At 37.3% G+C, this 16,865-nt stretch overlaps 1 protein-coding gene, 1 long non-coding RNA gene and 1 other non-coding gene across 3 annotated transcripts; 1 reads left to right on the top strand and 2 right to left on the bottom strand.

The window, feature by feature from the left end:
- Window positions 1-842: 842 nt before the first annotated feature.
- Window positions 843-6,868, top strand: LOC139032154 (uncharacterized). Its single transcript, XR_011484675.1, has 3 exons — window positions 843-948; window positions 5,483-5,594; window positions 6,656-6,868. It is a non-coding gene; the product is annotated as an uncharacterized lncRNA (long non-coding RNA).
- A 3,719-nt stretch (window positions 6,869-10,587) lies between these two features.
- On the bottom strand, window positions 10,588-13,290 carry KCNJ13 (potassium inwardly rectifying channel subfamily J member 13). The gene is given in 4 exon segments (XM_020893935.2): window positions 10,588-11,093; window positions 11,095-11,212; window positions 12,811-13,164; window positions 13,167-13,290. Coding segments are annotated over 4 exon segments (1,062 nt in total). The 5' UTR covers window positions 13,255-13,290; the 3' UTR covers window positions 10,588-10,591.
- LOC139032275 (U6 spliceosomal RNA) lies at window positions 12,058-12,164 on the bottom strand. Its single transcript, XR_011484810.1, has one exon. It is a non-coding gene; the product is annotated as a U6 spliceosomal RNA (small nuclear RNA).
- Window positions 13,291-16,865: the final 3,575 nt, after the last annotated feature.

Here is a 16,865-nt window from a genome sequence, read left to right as displayed (position 1 = left end):
ATTTTTGAGTTTAAAACTCTTTCGTTAAATTGTTTCATATGCCTAGAGTTTTGATATTTCATAGATTTCCAGTATTTTTATAATTGCTTCATGTTTTACCTTTTCCTAAGCTCTGTGTGTTCCATTTATCCAGAAGTATCGACTAAACATATTTTTGAATCCCAGACCTCCTGTCTTCCTGCGTTCCCTCTTCATGTTTGAAGGATGCCCACCCACTACTGTTCTTGTCATATTTGACCCTTTTCCACATTGACTGTGGGTGCAAATATAGGCTAATGACCAAGTGACTGGAATTTTGTTTATTCTTTTCAAGCATTCTCTTCTCCTACCCACTTCTTTGCCCTTCCCCATTCATCCCTGATACCTGTCATTCTATTAAACACTAGTTGGAGTTCCTGATTCACATTGGTCAGCAGCATGAGGCAAAATGATCAATTTTTTTTTTCTTTATCCTGTTACTATTGATTCAGACCTTTTGTGACTCCTACTCATTTCCACCTTTCAGTAGTTAAAGGACCCTTTCAAACCAGATTTCTTTTGCTGTGTATTCTCTGTTTATTATGATGATGCATACATATCTTGCCTCCTTCTGGGTACATACAGAGCCTAACATGGTGTAAGGCATTGGTTGTTAATGTTTGTTGATCTGAAATGTTAATTTAAAATTTTCAGCTAAAATCAGGTTTTGGAACATCTTGGTGGGTTCAGTGGTGATCGTTTCCCATCGCGAGTAGTCATTAGATGCCATTTTATAGATGCAGTGGGAGATGGTGAGGAATAACATGCAGTTTTATCTGTTTTATCCATCTTTTTTCTTTCTTTTCTTTTTTTGGCAAAGAAACTTTTCCGTATCCGTAAATAGTGCTGCTGTCCTGCGATTGACAGGATGAGGAGGAGGAGGAACAGTGGTGGAAGCTCCTAGAGGTTGAAGTTCTTCACGAGGACGAGGTGAGCTTTCATGTAAAAAAAAATAATAATAACGGAACGGTGGAGACAGAGGAGAGGGAAAGAAATAGATCACTTTAAAAATATTTTGATATTTGATTTTCAAAAACTGCCCTTTGACATTAACTGCATAATAAATGTCCTGAGCATCTGTTTTCGGGACCATTTCTCAGTGTATCTACTCCACAACCCCTGATTTGGAGTAGAAGAGGGTCATTCGAGCCTAGGGACTTGAGTGGGAATGATTCTAGATGGTCCTAATTCTCTTTGGCAAATATTCACGATCCATATTCCTCACCCCCAGGGCACCTTACGCTGTGACAGCCAGAGCTCCCTGAAGTGCCTTAGCTGCTGGAGTGGCACCCAGGTCCCTGCAGGCCTCTGTGACTCGGGTCTCCACATAAGGCCATGTGCCAGGAGTGTCCCCAGCCAGAGAGAGGCTTTTATAAAAGCCGTCTCCTCATATGAGACCTATTTTAGGGTGTAGAAGAAAGAAAAAGTTATGCACCAATTCTTTATATAATCTGTCATTTTATATTTTATGGATTTGTGTCTTTTCTTAGAAGAATAATTGATATTACTTGTTCTTTGCTCCCTGCTTGGAGTTTGTTGATCTTCTGCTACTTAAGGGCATTCTTAATGTTTGTAATATAAAATATTTACTTGGGCTTTTACTTCTAAGTTGGCCTAATCACAGCAGAAGTCTGAATATACCTTGCAATTTTAAGAGGTGCTTTAGGAAGAATTGGGTGTCTGCAAAAACAGAAGCGATTTTCTCCACAGCTTGCACTGTCCAGGTTGGCATGATCATGAGTGTGGAGTATCTAAATTCTTTTTTCTTAAAGTTATGCTTTATGAATAGAGTGATTTATACCCACTCTTTAAAGAGACTGTATTAAATTGTGCATTCCTGTGGAGGGGTTTCATTCAGAATGTGGGAAAGCAGCTGTTGTGAATAATGAAGAGCCTAACGAAAACTCTACTTGTAGATCAAGTGTTATTACTGAGTTGTCCATGTGTTTTCCTTCTGAATTTGTCAGTCTCTGGAACCGTGGTTTTTAACCTGGGGAGTTGTTAGAATCATCTATAAAACTCAACAAGAAATAATATCTGCAGCAGAATATACTGGGTGGTGATATTTAAGCATGTGTGTTTCAAAAGTTTCACAGGCCATTTAGATTCCCAAATGCAATTAGTTCAGTTGGTCCAGAAATCGTCTGAAGTCTGTGCTTCTTGGTAGTGTGATGATGGTGCTTCGAGGATGGCTGTGGCCTGCTCCTTGGATGTTGCCTGTGTTTTTCTGCAGTGGGCTTGCACTGAGAAGAAGGGGAGCTTTTCCTCTAGTGCTTTTCAGGGCATGACAGGTGAGAGGTCTTATTAATTAAGAAGTGTGACCCATTCCTCAAGTGAGCATCAATGTTGTGTGTTACAAGTACCAACCAATCTCTAAATAGGTGTTAAAAAATTCCAGGTCAAGAAACTGAGGAAGGTTGATAAATTTCTTCCTGCCTTCTGGTTTCTTTGAAGTGTATATTGTTATCACATAGGATAGAACTCACATTCAGAATTTAAATGAGACATATATGAAAGATAGATGCTGTGATAAAAACAGTGGCTTAATTAACATTGATATGAATGGATGGATGACATGAAACTAGTTAAATGAATGAACTGACTTAGTGAGAAATACTTCTGACACCATTGTCCCAACTGTGATTCTTAATGCTTTCATGAAACCTTTAATCTGTGGTTTTGTTTTCTTCACTTATTGCTTAATTTTGACCTGTTATTTAAATAGTGATTAGTGTAGCTTTTTTTTTTTTGGCATGAGCAGACCTGACATCAAATGACTGCCCTGGCTCTTTTCAACTTGAGAGAAGTTTGATGTGAAAATCAACTGACTTTCATACTTCTGAATATCATGAAGCAGTAAAATGTAAATAAATGAACAAGGAAACAACACAAATATGTCTTTTTATGGTATCTGATGAAGATGGTTAAAAATAAAACATATCTACACAATTGTCAGTACTGTCTTCATCATTATTAAAGGAAATATATTTTAATCCCCCAAAGAAGAGGGTGAAATCTCAGAGATTAGGACAGTCATTTAAATTTAACTTTATGAAAGATTCTCCATGTTATATTTACTTGCTTCTTGTCATATGGGAACTACTTTTATAGGTGATTGTGGGCCTTGCACTTTGAAGAGTGTTCCCTACATTTGACAAGCAGAAAGCTCTAGAATCAGGTTCTTTTTTTGTGCCCACTTAGAAAGCTTTGGGCTCATAAAGGAGGACCAGTGCCAATGCTAGTCATAACTGGCAGGAAATATTTTGTGGTTTGCTTATTTTTCTGGCAACTTTTGAACACTGTTTTTTCACATTCACATGTTTCCAGAATAAAATACTTTATCAGGGTGCTTTGTGCTTAATGGTTTTCTTGAGAAAATTTTTCTCTAAAAGGACAAGGGATTTTTTTTCTTTCACCCTAAAAATATCTTTGTAGAGATCACCACAGTGTTATACAACAGTTTGTATTAGACTGTTTTAAGATAGATCTTAAATAATACATCTGTATTTCCTAAGGATAGAGGTAGAAAACTGGACATGAAGTTGAAGTTAAGTTGGTACAACTGGAAGGTAACTTTAGGTTATTATAGTTCAACTCTAGTCCTCACTTCCATTTTACAGGTGAAGATATTGAATCTTGGACTAGTTAAGAGGACACTCATTATTCTAAGATTACATACATAAAATTCTATGCATTATTCTTGTATTCCATAATAAGGTCATATAGAAGTATAATTGTATTTGGAGCCAATTCTAGATAAATGATGCTAAAAAATAGAAACACTGTATAAATATTTGAAACAGTTATTTAACTCAGTTGTATTTAGCTTTGGAATGCATTCATACTTTTATTAAAGATTCATCATTTTTCCTTGGGTGGTTTTAACTGTTGGAGAAGTTGAGGTGGGGTTAATGGCTAAGATTTTATCTAGGTATAAATATATCCCTGAGTTCACTTCAGTCGCTCAGTCGTGTCTGACTCTGCGACCCCGTGGACGGCAGCACGCCAGGCCTCCCTGTCCATTGCCAACTCCCGGAGTTTACTCAAACTCATGTCCATCGAGTTAGTTATACCATCCAACCATTTCATCCTCTGCCGTCCCCTTCTCCTCCTGCCTTCAATCTTTCCCAGCATCAGGGTCTTTTCCAATGAGTCAATTCTTTGCATCAGGTGGCCAAATTATTGGAGTTTAAGCTTCAGCATCAGTCCTTCCAATGAGTATTCAGGACTGATTTACTTTAGGATGGCGTGGTTGGATCTCCTTGCAGTCCAAGGGCATCCCTAGGCTCAGTTCTTACCCCCCTTCCCCCAGTTTTCTAACCTCTGTGTTGAATACAAATGGCATACATTAGTTGGGAAATCCTCACACTACACAGAAAATAAAAAGCTGAAAGTGCATACTGCCTTCTGCCCCCAGATGCAGCATTTGGATTTATATCCTTCTCGATCCTAGCCATTCAGTCATACCATTTATATACATGGTAATTTTTTTTTATTATGTATTGCTCTTTGGCATGCTTTAGTCATTCAACAGAAAAATGTAGATTTCTTTTAATGACAGTACTTTATCTTTTGTGGCTTCCTAGAATTCTACTGAATTGTTTTTTCAAAATTTACTTAGCCAGTCCTTTACTGATTATGTTTCTGTTTTTTAAAAATTTGCAACAAAGATCTCCATATATATGTATATATATATATACATATACATATATATATACATATATATATACATTTGCATATTTGTGCAAGTATTTCTATTAGGATAAATTCTAATTAGAATGTTGAGTCAAATTTTGATAAATCTAATCAGATTGCCTTCAGTAAAGGCCAATGTACATTTGAGCCACTGGAGCCTCTATAAATTCCTATATCCACACTTTCTTATCAGCTCTGTGGTTTGAATTTAGTGCTGCCTGATATTTTTCTCCAAGATTTGCGCACATGGGGAAAAGTGCCTTTGGTTGCTGTGGAGTTAGTTCACAAAACTGATAATTTAGAGTTGACCTTATTAAATTATCCTTTCTCGGAAGTTGAAGAAATTAACATTTGTGCCTGGTTTTTGTACTTTATCTGCTCTCTTCTCAAACTCCTCACATTTTCCATTTTTATTGAAAATAACCCAAGAGAAGGTTTGATTTGTCACAACGGTTTACTGATCTTAGAATTTCACTATTGACTTTTTTGTCAAGGAGCTTGATGTTGACACTATTTCTTGTTCAGGACTGGAACTGGGACTCTTACACAGTTTTCTAACTTTTTTTTTATCTCCCTGTGGTCTAGCTACTTCACTGCTGTCATTGCCATTATTGATCTCACTGGTAAAAATTCAGTGGGCCTTGCTAAATATTTAAATGTTGATATACTGCTTTGTATATAGACAGCACTTCAAAGATTAACGTTTGGTGTTGAACTTGTGCCAGATGTTGACATCTGACCATCATTTTCTGTGTGTGCTTATTTTTAGGCAGAGGCAGAGGTGAATGCGGTTTCTACCAAAGAAGTTTTGATGAAGTAGAGGGGGTGTTTGACCGAGAAGGCAGCAGGGAAATGCACAGGTCACAGAGCTGGGAGGAAAGGTAACTGAAGGAGTCACATCTTGGGATAAAGATTCTTGGTATAAAAACATTTCTTCTCTGCTTTCTGTACAGTTACAAGGTTTCATTTGTCAAAAAATTCTAACTGAATAAGAGTTTTGTTAGAAATGTTTAAATGATTCTTACTTAAAGGAAGAAACATTCTAGATAAATACATTAATATTTTCGTGCCAGCATGGATATTTAATAGTTAATTAGATGTGCTGTTTGATTAGCACTCAGTGAGACGCCTTTTCATTTTATTGTTTGTTGCTGTTAATCAAAGCATCTTCTCTATATTGCCTGTGACTTTATATGAAGTCTTTCAAGCTAAGCAAAGGCAGTTGCACAGATACATGTACAAAGATGTCCATGTGATAATATTTATAATACAAAACAATGGGAAGTAAACCAAACAACGTAATTTCAGTATGGTTTCTTATACAATGGCATATCCACACAGTCGTTATTGTTTGGTCACTAAGTCATGTCTGACTCTTCCGTGACCCGATGAACTGTAGCCCAACCAGGCTCCTTTGTCCATGGGATTTCCCAGGTAAAAATACTGGAGTGGGCTGCCATTTCCTCTTCCAGGGGAACTTCCCAACCCAGGAATCAAACCTGCATCTCCTGCATTGGCGAGCGACTTCTTTACCTTTGAGCCACCAGGGAAGCCCTGTCTACACAGTAGAATACTGTATGTACCATATAACCATAAAAGTTAGGATGAGTTTGAAAATATTTAATCTGGTGTAAAAACACGTTCTGAAAGCAGTTTATAAAGCTCTGCATAGCAGATACCTAAAATCAAACATAAATTTAGCTAAAAATGTATCTAATAAAAAAAATTTCTGGGTCTGTAGAAGCTAGTTGTTGGTAGGTGAGATGGATATTTTTGTTTTTGTATTTGTGCTTTTCTGTGTTTTCCAAATGTTAGGCAAAAACCATATATTTGTTTTATAATTTGAAAAAAATGCTATTAATGATAGGAAATGGGTGTTATGGATGGGAAATCTATGTATTACTCTCACATTTTGTTTGAAATTGATTTTTACCTTTTCTAGGGGTGACAGATGTTTTGACAAACCAGGACAAAAAGAAGTAGGTAAGATTTTCTTACTCTTTTGAAGTATTTTTATCTGGATTTCCATGGCATTAGTTCTTAAGGCTCACAGAGGATACCTTTATTAAAAATTGAATTAAAAAAAATTGACTCAGTTATTTGCCTCGCTTCAGTAGATGGGGTTGTAGCATTGCTTGCATTTAGAGTTCCATGGTTATTTGAGGGCTGTATTGCGTGAAACCAAGGATAATAATTACAACTATTAGAATTTACTTGGTTTAACTTTTTAAGTCTGTGTGTTCTCTGAAAGACATATATTCTGTATTAAGGATACCTTATGAAGTGAAATTTCAAGTTAGGAAGCAGCCTATTAACTCCTTTTCCAGCATAGATAGCATCTCACAGGTGAGAAGAAATAGAGAAAATAGTAGAATGTTTGCTTTTGTATTTGAAACCAAAGACTAAAACTATGACTGTTCTTCCTTTAGTCATTTATTCAGCTGGCCTTTTTGATAAATGACGGTCTTTCTTCTTCCTTAAAGGGCAGTTTTCACATAGATCTATAAAAATATTTTATAGTGGCTTTTATTTAATGCTTTTTAATAAGATGTTCACTTCAGTTTATTAAACTATGCTAATGATTCTGAACTTTCATAAATAATGCACTTTTGTTGAAAATACTGTAGATTAAAAAAAAAAAAATTGCTCATGCCGTGTCTTACTGTCTCCCAGAACAGAAGTACTTAACTAGTTTGTTGAGACATACTGACATACTGATCAATTGTGAGGTGTCCTATGACAGCAAATTAAAATAATTTAAATACTGAAAGTTCCACAATGATTTGTTCTTTTTAAGTTAGAGACAGTTCTTATCATGTATCTGCTTCTTATGTGTAGAGAAGTGGGTGCAATTAGAGAAATCTGAGTAAGAATTGTGCATGACCCTTGTGAATACCCACAGGAGGATGCAGAGGCAGGAAAAGGCCTGTAATACTCAAATTATAATTTCTGTTCATTAGAAATCATCTTACAGTATGATTCTGTGAGGATGAAATTAAAAGATCATTAAAGTAAAATCTAGGTGACATGGAAAGGTTCAACTCAGTGCATTCTGAAATGCTTTGAAGCAGGCATGGCGATTTTTGGCTGTTAGGTTGCTGCTGGCAGTTGGTAATAAGGGCCTGTACATATGTAAGGTGCTTCCCTGGCGGCTCAGATGGTAAAGAATCCACCTGCAGTGCCGGATACCCAAGTTCGATCCCTGGGTCGGGGATATCCCACATAGAAGGGAATGGCTTACCCACTCCAGTATTCTTGCTTTGAGATTTCTGTTGACAGAGGAGCCTGGTGGGCTACAGTCCATGGGGTCACGAGGAGTAGGACACAATTGAGTGACTAACACAACAATACACATATATAAAAGTGGGCTTTATGGTTTTGGGTATCTACTTGTCTTCAGTTTATTGGGACTGTTATGCTATCTGTATTGGTTTCCACAAGCATTTTTTAACATCATTCCATTGTGGTCTCCTGGATCATGTATCCGAGATGTTATCACTAGTTTCCCTGGTGGCCCAGGTAAGTGAGCTATAGAGCCAAGAGTTAGAGCTGCTGGTCCCACTTTCTAGTAAATTTCCCCTTTCAGTTTGCACTTCATTCACCTGAATAGATAATGGGGCCTTTGCAGAAAACTTAGTCCCCTCAACACAGAAGGTGTGATTCTTTGAAGTGGAAGACTCATTCTCTCAGAAGCTTTCGATCTCCTAGACAAAAGTATTTGATTGAATTTTTTAGCTGTCTGTTATTAAATAGCATTAGTATACCAACAGTGTTTTTGGTGGGGGGGAGGGGGCAGTGCGTATGTGTCTTGGAAAAGTCATATCTAATTTTCAGATGCAAAGTTTATGTATAAATAGTATGGTAGGAGATTCTTCTGGCTTGAATGGAGAAGGCCCTGCATCTATATTGAGACTGAGAGCCCAGACAGGCCTGTCCACTTCCTAGTTATGCCACTTTGGGCATCCTCTCTGTGTGACCTGTGTAAGTGATGTGAAGCTCTTAGGAAAAAACATACCATGTAAATCTTCAATACTACTGTATTTTCACAGGTTAGGTGAATTTTGTTACTTTATTATAGAAATAAGAATTCCTGCTGTCTTATCTGTGTAACAGCAGTCTTGGGTTGGAAAAAAAATCTGTTCTAGCTAGTATTTAAGAATGTCTAAGATTTTTAAACTGCAAAAGTTCTCAATAATTAAGTTTCTGTGTCCTTGATATACTTTGCTATTATCAGTCTTAGACCACTCCAGGGTTCTTTATTTTCTTCTCCTTTTGGTCAAAGAATAGGAAAATGTGACTTGCTGCCGTGCCCTGCTTTTCACAACTGCTTGCCTTTACTGGCTAGTATTTACTTCAAGAAATGATTCCTGCGTGGGTCATCCCCAGTGGGGAGGGTTCATCTTTCCCTTTGCCCGCATAGGCTGGATAAGGGAGATTTCGGAAGAGCAGCAACAAATCTGTTTGAAATCTGATAGGGTGACTTTTTTGGGTCTTGTTTTGGTTGCAGACAGTTTAATTTTTTTTTTTAATGGAAATGACAAGTATACAAAGGATAGTCTTAAGTTAAACCAGAGGTAAGGGAAAGGGTTCATCTTAGTACGTGTAAAATTAAAACAGCAGAGAAAGCATAATTTTCATGGAGTATTAGATTTGGAAAGAAATAATAGTTTATCTAGTCCAACCTCCTACTGGTGAATAAACACTCATTTTGTGTTTATAGAAAAACCTGTTTGAAGTTTGAAACAGGAACTTGGGTTTGAAAATGCTTCATTGCCTAATTATTTTTTGCTTTTTCTAGTGGAGGTTTTTCCCCTGGAGTTAAATTATATCTAAACCTTTATATCTACAAAAACATAAATATATTTGCATCTATGAGGTTTTTATACCATTGAATGGATCCTAAGTAGAAAGGGAAGGTTTTTACTTTGGTCGGAAGTCATTCAGGTGAATAGATGTAATATTTAAATCACTATTTGATTAAGCTTAATTTTTTTAAATTTAATTGGAAGCTAATTACTTTACAATATTGTGGTGGTTTTTGCCATACATTCACATGAATCAACCGTGGGTGTACATGTGTTCCCCATCCTGACCCTCCCTCCCACCTCCCTCCCCATAAAGTAGATAAAATTTTGCATCTCTTTGCCTAATGCCACCCTTCAGTTTCCATCAGGCTAGTGCTTGTTTTACTTGCTCTGATCACTTTCTGACACAAATATATGAATATGTAAGTGAGTTTGAGTGTCATGCCCAAATGCTTTTAGAGTTATGGTTAAATCTATTTTTTTGGTGTTTTCTTGTGAATTTTTGTTCTTAGCTGTTAAAAATTAAGGGGGTAATATTTGCCCCAGTTTGGTTTTATAAGGAACCAAAGGAATGATCTTTGTTGTCTTGAAAAAAGTAGCAGTTTTAAAAGGATGTTCACTAAATATTGTGAAATCATCATTCTACCCAGGGAGATAGGTTTGAAACTAGACTATTGCTCCGACTTGCAGATGAAAATGAGAAATTTATGACTGATTTACCTAGAGTTCAGCTGTGTAAAGTGTGTCCATTTTACTTTCATTACTGGTATCATACCACATTCATACAAACTCACCAACAGCATTTCTGTTGTTATACATATCTGTTACCTTCACATGCATTGATTTCAGCAGATAACCACAGAGAGAAACTTTGTATAATGTTATATTTCCACAATGTGTATTGTTAGCTCAGCCATTTTTTATGGGTGGAGGCTTGATCATCATGATGTAATCAGAAAGATGTAATCAGCATTGGAAAAAGAAAACATGAGATACGATGAAGGAAAAATAGCTGCATAACTGGCTGAGTGTATTTAATACATTAGAAAATAGGGTGCTAAAATAGATACTTCTTACTCTATCAGTCCTGTTTCAGAGATCTGAAAACTGTCAACGCTTTGTCCATTGATGTGGATGTCCAGGTCAGTCCTGTTTGGGCTCTTGGAGACCAGAGGAGTTTGAAATTCAGGAATAGTCTTGTCAAAATTCTCCATCTTGATTTGATATTCCCCTTTGGAGCCTCGGGTCAACAGAGATGCAAAACAGTGATGTAACATGATCTCGGCGGGCAGGTAGGATGTCCTCCTCTGGCACGTTTCTCCAGTGCCTTCCTGCGTTGCTGAAAGGAACACGACTAATTCAAAGTGGGGAGGATTTTCATGCTGGAGCAGAGTAGCCAGAGGACTTGATGGTGTAATAGAGTGGTAGTAGGTGAGTGGAAAGATAAAGAATGGACACTCCTCAGAACTGATGCCGTCAAGGTGGAAGTCCACACTGGTCTGGTAGAGTTTGCCGTTTTCTCGTTCCTGATAGAGTATAGCTGAGACCCGAACATTGGTTAGAGGGCTAGGCTTTGTTGGCCACTTGGAAAATGAGATTAGGTTTGCCATCTATGTGAGCTACTACTGCTAAGTCAGTAAAGCGAATTGAGAAAGCTCGATTTTTTGGCCGGGCAATCTTCGCCACAAAGGCACCTAAATTAGAAACCATTGAGTTTTTTTTTTAGAACGAACACTAGAAATGTCATTACCTTTTCTGAATGACAAGGATCTAGCAAATTGTTATACATTTCTTAGTGTCATGCCTGCCAAATAAGTCAGGAATTGAACTTACTGTTAATTTCTCATTAGCCTGAAGTGTTTTTCAAAACAGTACATATATTCTTATTTTAAAACTGATTTCAAGAAAAATTCATTTGTCACATAGAAATGCAAAACTTTTTAATTTTGTTAGGAAGTCAGAGTGGTCATTGTCTATATTCCTACCTCTGCTTAAAAAAAAAAAAGTAACAGAAAATAAATGCAGTTTAGTTGCCACCAGATTACTTCAAGTTGAAATAGAGATTAGATTCATAGTAGAATGATTTGGGGTAGGAAAGGGACCAGTAGAACAAGTGGCCCATTGAAGAATTTTTAACTTTGAAATTTATACAAAGCTTTTTTTCTTTTAAAAAGGCTCTGGCTCTCAGGTGATTTGAGAGTATGCTTCAAGTGCATCCTCCTTGTGACTCCCACCACCAACCCAACGACTCTAGATCAGGGTTTCTTTTTTTTTTTTCATTTATTTTTATTAGTTGGAGGCTAATTACTTTACAACATTGCAGTGGTTTTTGTCATACATTGACATGAATTAGCCATGGATTTACATGTATTCCCCATCCCGGTCCCCCCTCCCACCTCCCTCTCCACCCGATCCCTCTGGGTCTTCCCAGTGCACCAGGCCCGAGCACTTGTCTCATGCATCCAACCTGGGCTGGTGATCTGTTTCACCCTAGATAATATACATGTTTCGATGCTGTTCTCTTGAAACATCCCACCCTAAAAATATGGAATGCTTCACGAATTTGCGTGTCATCCTTGCGCAGGGGCCATGCTAATCTTCTCTGTATCGTTCCAATTTTAGTATATGTGCTGCCGAAGCGAGCACTAGATCAGGGTTTCTTAACTACTACTGTGCCTCAGATGTTGGCAGGCTGGTGAGGTCTATGGACCTCTTATCAAAATTATGCTTTAAATGCATTAAAGTAAAATACATAAAAGGAAACCAAATATATATATATATATGTGCATTTTTTTTTTTTTTTTGCTAAGGATGTGTATTCTTGTTCTCTATCATGCAATACTGACTGTGGTACTCTGGGCTCACTAGTATTGAGTAAATGTTGAAAAGATGAACTCAGAAGAAAATTCTAGCCCAGTAAATGCTTAAAAAAAAGAACAAATTCTGCTAGGTAAAATGACAGTCAGTAATATGCATTGAACATATTTATTCACTTATTTAAGAAAATATTTAGCTCCTTTGAAAAATTCCTTTCAGATTTTTTTGTTCATATGTTTTTGGCTAATATTATAATGATCCCTTTTTTCTTAAGTTTCAATATGGAAAGTTTAAATATAGAATCAAGTTTTTAAAAATTTCTCCAGTTGTTTGACCCTTGACTCTTTCTTCTCAGCCATAGGCATTACTTACTTGTCAATAATGCAAATAAATTATTCTGGAATATGATTGCTTATAACTGACTATACCCATTCCAAAACATTCCTATGCTTTTTTAAAGAACAAAAACAATTACCTGTGATAAAAGCCTCTAGCATGAGGCCTAGGAGCATTTGTATGGCAAGCAGGGCGATTGCACTTGGACAGTCACCGCTGGGGAACATGGTGCCGTAACCAATGGTGAGCTGTGTCTCCAGGGAGAAGGAGAATGCCGCTGCAAAACTGGTGATGTACTTGACACAGATAGTGTGGTTTTCGGGTGGGGCGTCATGATCTAGTCCCAGGTCACCATTCATCTCAGCTAGAACATACCAGAGCACTGCAAAGACAAGCCAGTGGATAACAAAAGAGGCGGAGAAAACCAGACTCATCCAGCGCCAGCGCATGACCATTAGGATTCCCCAAGCATCTCGAAGATATGCAAGACCTCTTGAAGCGTGCTGTGACCACCCTTGGTAACCATCCTCCGGTGTCTCTGAGTCAGGAGAGGAGCAATAACTTTGCAGTGACTGCCATCCATCTCAGGCTGTAATGCTCTGAAATCGAAAGTGTATTAGTAAACCCTTAACTGTTTCATAGTTAATATTAGTAAATCCTGGTTTTGAAATGGTTTTTTGGAATGCTTCCCCAACTACTAGGCAGGCTTTCCCAGTCTGATAGCTCTTTCTGTTTTCACATAAGGGAGCATTCACTGACTTAGTCTTTCGTTTGATAGCTCATCATGGATTGCCTTGAGACATCTCCTACTGGTTCCTTTAAGGACTGTTAAAATACTGTTTGGCATTTTAACAAGTCTCTGAGGAATGGGGTTACCATTAATGTCTTTTTTGATGCTTTTGTATCTTTCTTGCTCAAGTCCAGGCTTCCAGTGTGTATTGATTTTACCAAACGTTATGTGTAACTAACTTTTTGTAATTAATTAATAACATAACTGAATAATGAAAAGGAATATTAAATATGTGTTCCTTTGTTTAAATAAATGGAAATCATTTAGAAGTATAGTGTTTAACTGAAAATGTTTTGAAGCCAAACTTATTGCTAGGATAAGATTAAGCTTTTAGAGATCTGTAGTTCTATTGTATCTTTTATAATTAGCCTGTTGAAATTTTATAATTAGATGTTATTTGTTTTTGTTACTTCATGGCCATTTTCATGGAGTCTTTCTTTCTATGGCTGATGGATTGCCACCCTTTTGAATATTCTTGGTTCTGACTACATAGTAGAGAGGTAAGAAATTCCAGGTAGAGATGCCAAGATAATATTAATTTTGAAAATAAATGAACCAGAAGAAAAAGTTTTAAGTTTAATGAGCTAAAATAATCATTAAGACATCAAATGGCAATTTTTAAAACATATTAATAAAACTAGTTTTTAACTGTAGTCAGTTTTCATCTATGTTTTCTCTGTGTGGTGAGTAGATTTCTAACGTGTGCTTTCCATGTGACCATCCTTGCATACCACAAAGGTGCGGAGGACTTAGGCAGAGGCGGCCAGAAACAGAGTGGGAGATGCGGATTTGCTTCCCTTGAATGCTCCTTTCTTCTCTGCCTCAGTCCAGAACTTGGGGCTCATGTGTGATTCATTTTGGGTTTTTTTTTTGAGGATTCTTCCTGAGATGCCCTTGGAAGTGTTGTGTATCACCTTCCTACCTTTTGAATGACAGCGATGCTTAAGAAAGTGACTAGAGGCACGTGGAGCTAGGCTATTGCTGGAGTTTGCTGGACCCTCCTCTGTTTAGGAACTTTGGGGTTTTGGAGACTGCCTTCCCCTGTTGGAATTGGACCTTAGCAGCTGGGTAGATACTTTCCCTTTTGTCCTAAGGCTGATTTAGCATTTATTGAGATATTAGAGACATTCTCTTATATTTTCTTTAGATTTGAGTTGCTGATGGAACACTGGGATGACTGTTAAGTTTATTTAGATTAGATGGTCATTTCAGTTTCATATTATAAATTTTTAAAAATCTTAGGACCTTAATGTTTTATAATTTATTATCCTAACAAGTTGTCATTATCGTTTTATTTAGTGTTTATTTTTTTTCTTGGCACAGATATTTAATGACTCATTTTACTAGATTTTTTGATGTTTTAGAAGACCTGATATCTGCTCTTTTGTAAATTATAATAATAATAACAAAATATTCATAAGCATTGTGCTAGATGCTTTCATATTGCATTGTCTCTAACTCCTTGGGATCTCAGCAAAATAGATATTCATATCCCACTTTTCAGATGAGATCACTGAGGATCCACAGTGAAATTTTCACAGGGCATATGGATTATTTTCCAAATCTGGCTAACTTTATAGTTGGTTGTTTTTTGTTTGTTTGTTTTTTAACTACAAGCAGCTGTCTCATTTAGAGAGTTTGGTGAGATAAGTCTTCTCAAGATAATTGATACTGCATTCACAAGATAGTCTCTGACAGCCTAATTTTTAGCATCTTTAATAATGCTTTAGCGTCTCAAGTATCCATTTAAAATCATTGTTAGCTTTATTCATAATTTTTATGTCAATACTGATTAATTATATTAGCTAATATAAATTATTTATTATTTGTCAGGAGTCATACCAGACGCTTCACATGTGAAGCCAATAGTAGTGACAGACACAGAGTAACCTCTTGGGCTATTTGTTGCTTAATTGGTATTAATAATACTTATGTGTGTGTGAATGCTTGCTCGTGTATGACTCTTTGCGACCCCATGGACTGTAGCCCGCTAGGCTCCTCTGTCAATGGGATTCTTTAGGCAAGAATACTGGAATGGGCTGCCATTTCCTCCTCCAGGGTATCTTCCCAACCCAGGGATACAACCTGTGTCTCTGTCTCCTGCATTGGCCAGCAGGTTCTTTACCACTGAGCCACTTAGGCAGTTCAGTATTTCTTAACTTTCATAGTTATAAGTACCATTATTAATGCAGTTTTATAGGTAATGAAGCTGAGGCACAGTGTGTTTCTTAAGATCACAAAAGTAGTAAGTGGTGGTGAATTCCTGCTCAGTCTGTAGACCAAAATCAGTATTATATTGCCTCAAAAATAGACATTTTGACCCTAGTAAGTCTAGTTTTGTCCAAGAGCCCTACTGATTATTCTTCAGAAATGCTTAGGCTAAGACCTGTGATTTGTAGACAAGAAATATATTTTCAGTTAAGGAAGACATCTTGCATGATTTGAAAATTAGTGAGGAATCTTCCATAAGCCTCTTATCCTTCTCCATCAGAGGGCAGACAGAATGAAAACCACAGTCACAGAAAACTAATCAAACTGATTATATGGACCATAGCCATGTCTAACTCAATGAAACTATGAGCCATGCCATGTAGGGCCACCCAAGACGGATGGGTCATGGTGGAGAGTTCTGACAAAACGTGGTCCACTGGAGAAGGGAATGGCAAACCACTTCAGTAATCTTGCCTTGAGAACCCCATGAACAGTATGAAAAGGCAAAAAGATAGGACACTGAAAGATGAACTCCCCAGGTCAGTAGGTGCCCAATATGCTACTGGGGAAGAGTGGAGAAATAACTCCAGAAAGAATGACGAGACGGAGCCAAAGTGAAAACAACACCCAGTTGTGGATGTGACTGGTGATGGAGGTAAAGTCTGATGCTATAAAGAACAGTATTGCATAGGAACCTGGAGTGTTAGGTCCATGAATCAAAGTAAATTGGAAGTGGTCAAACCAGGAGATGGCAAGAGTGAACATCAACATTTTAGGAATCATTGAACGAAAATGGACTGGAATGGGTGAATTTAACTCAGATGACCTTTATATCTACTTCTGTGGGCAAGAATCCCTTAGAGGAAATGGAGTAGGCCTCACAGTCAACAGAAGAGTCTGAAATGCAGTACTTGGATGCAATCTCAAAAATGACAGAATGATCACTGTTTGTTTCTAAAAGTGGATTTCTGTGTCATTCTCTCCCACAGCACCCTCATTTTTTGTTTGATAGCACTAGTCGGGCTTTTATTATATGTTTATCTACTTCCCTCCCAATTCTTCATCTGTCTCTGCACTACCCTGGATATTCCATCTTAGTTTTATTCAGCTTGTATCCCCAGCACTGAGTCCAGGCCTGGCATAAAGTTGCCATTCAGTAAAAACATGTTAAATGAGTAGGTGAATGAGTAAAA

The sequence above is a fragment of the Odocoileus virginianus genome, chromosome 30, assembly GCF_023699985.2.
Source record: "Odocoileus virginianus isolate 20LAN1187 ecotype Illinois chromosome 30, Ovbor_1.2, whole genome shotgun sequence".
Classification (NCBI taxonomy): domain Eukaryota; kingdom Metazoa; phylum Chordata; class Mammalia; order Artiodactyla; family Cervidae; genus Odocoileus; species Odocoileus virginianus.
The sequence above is the reverse complement of the archived record's forward strand: the minus strand, read 5'-3'. Positions and strand labels throughout refer to the sequence as shown.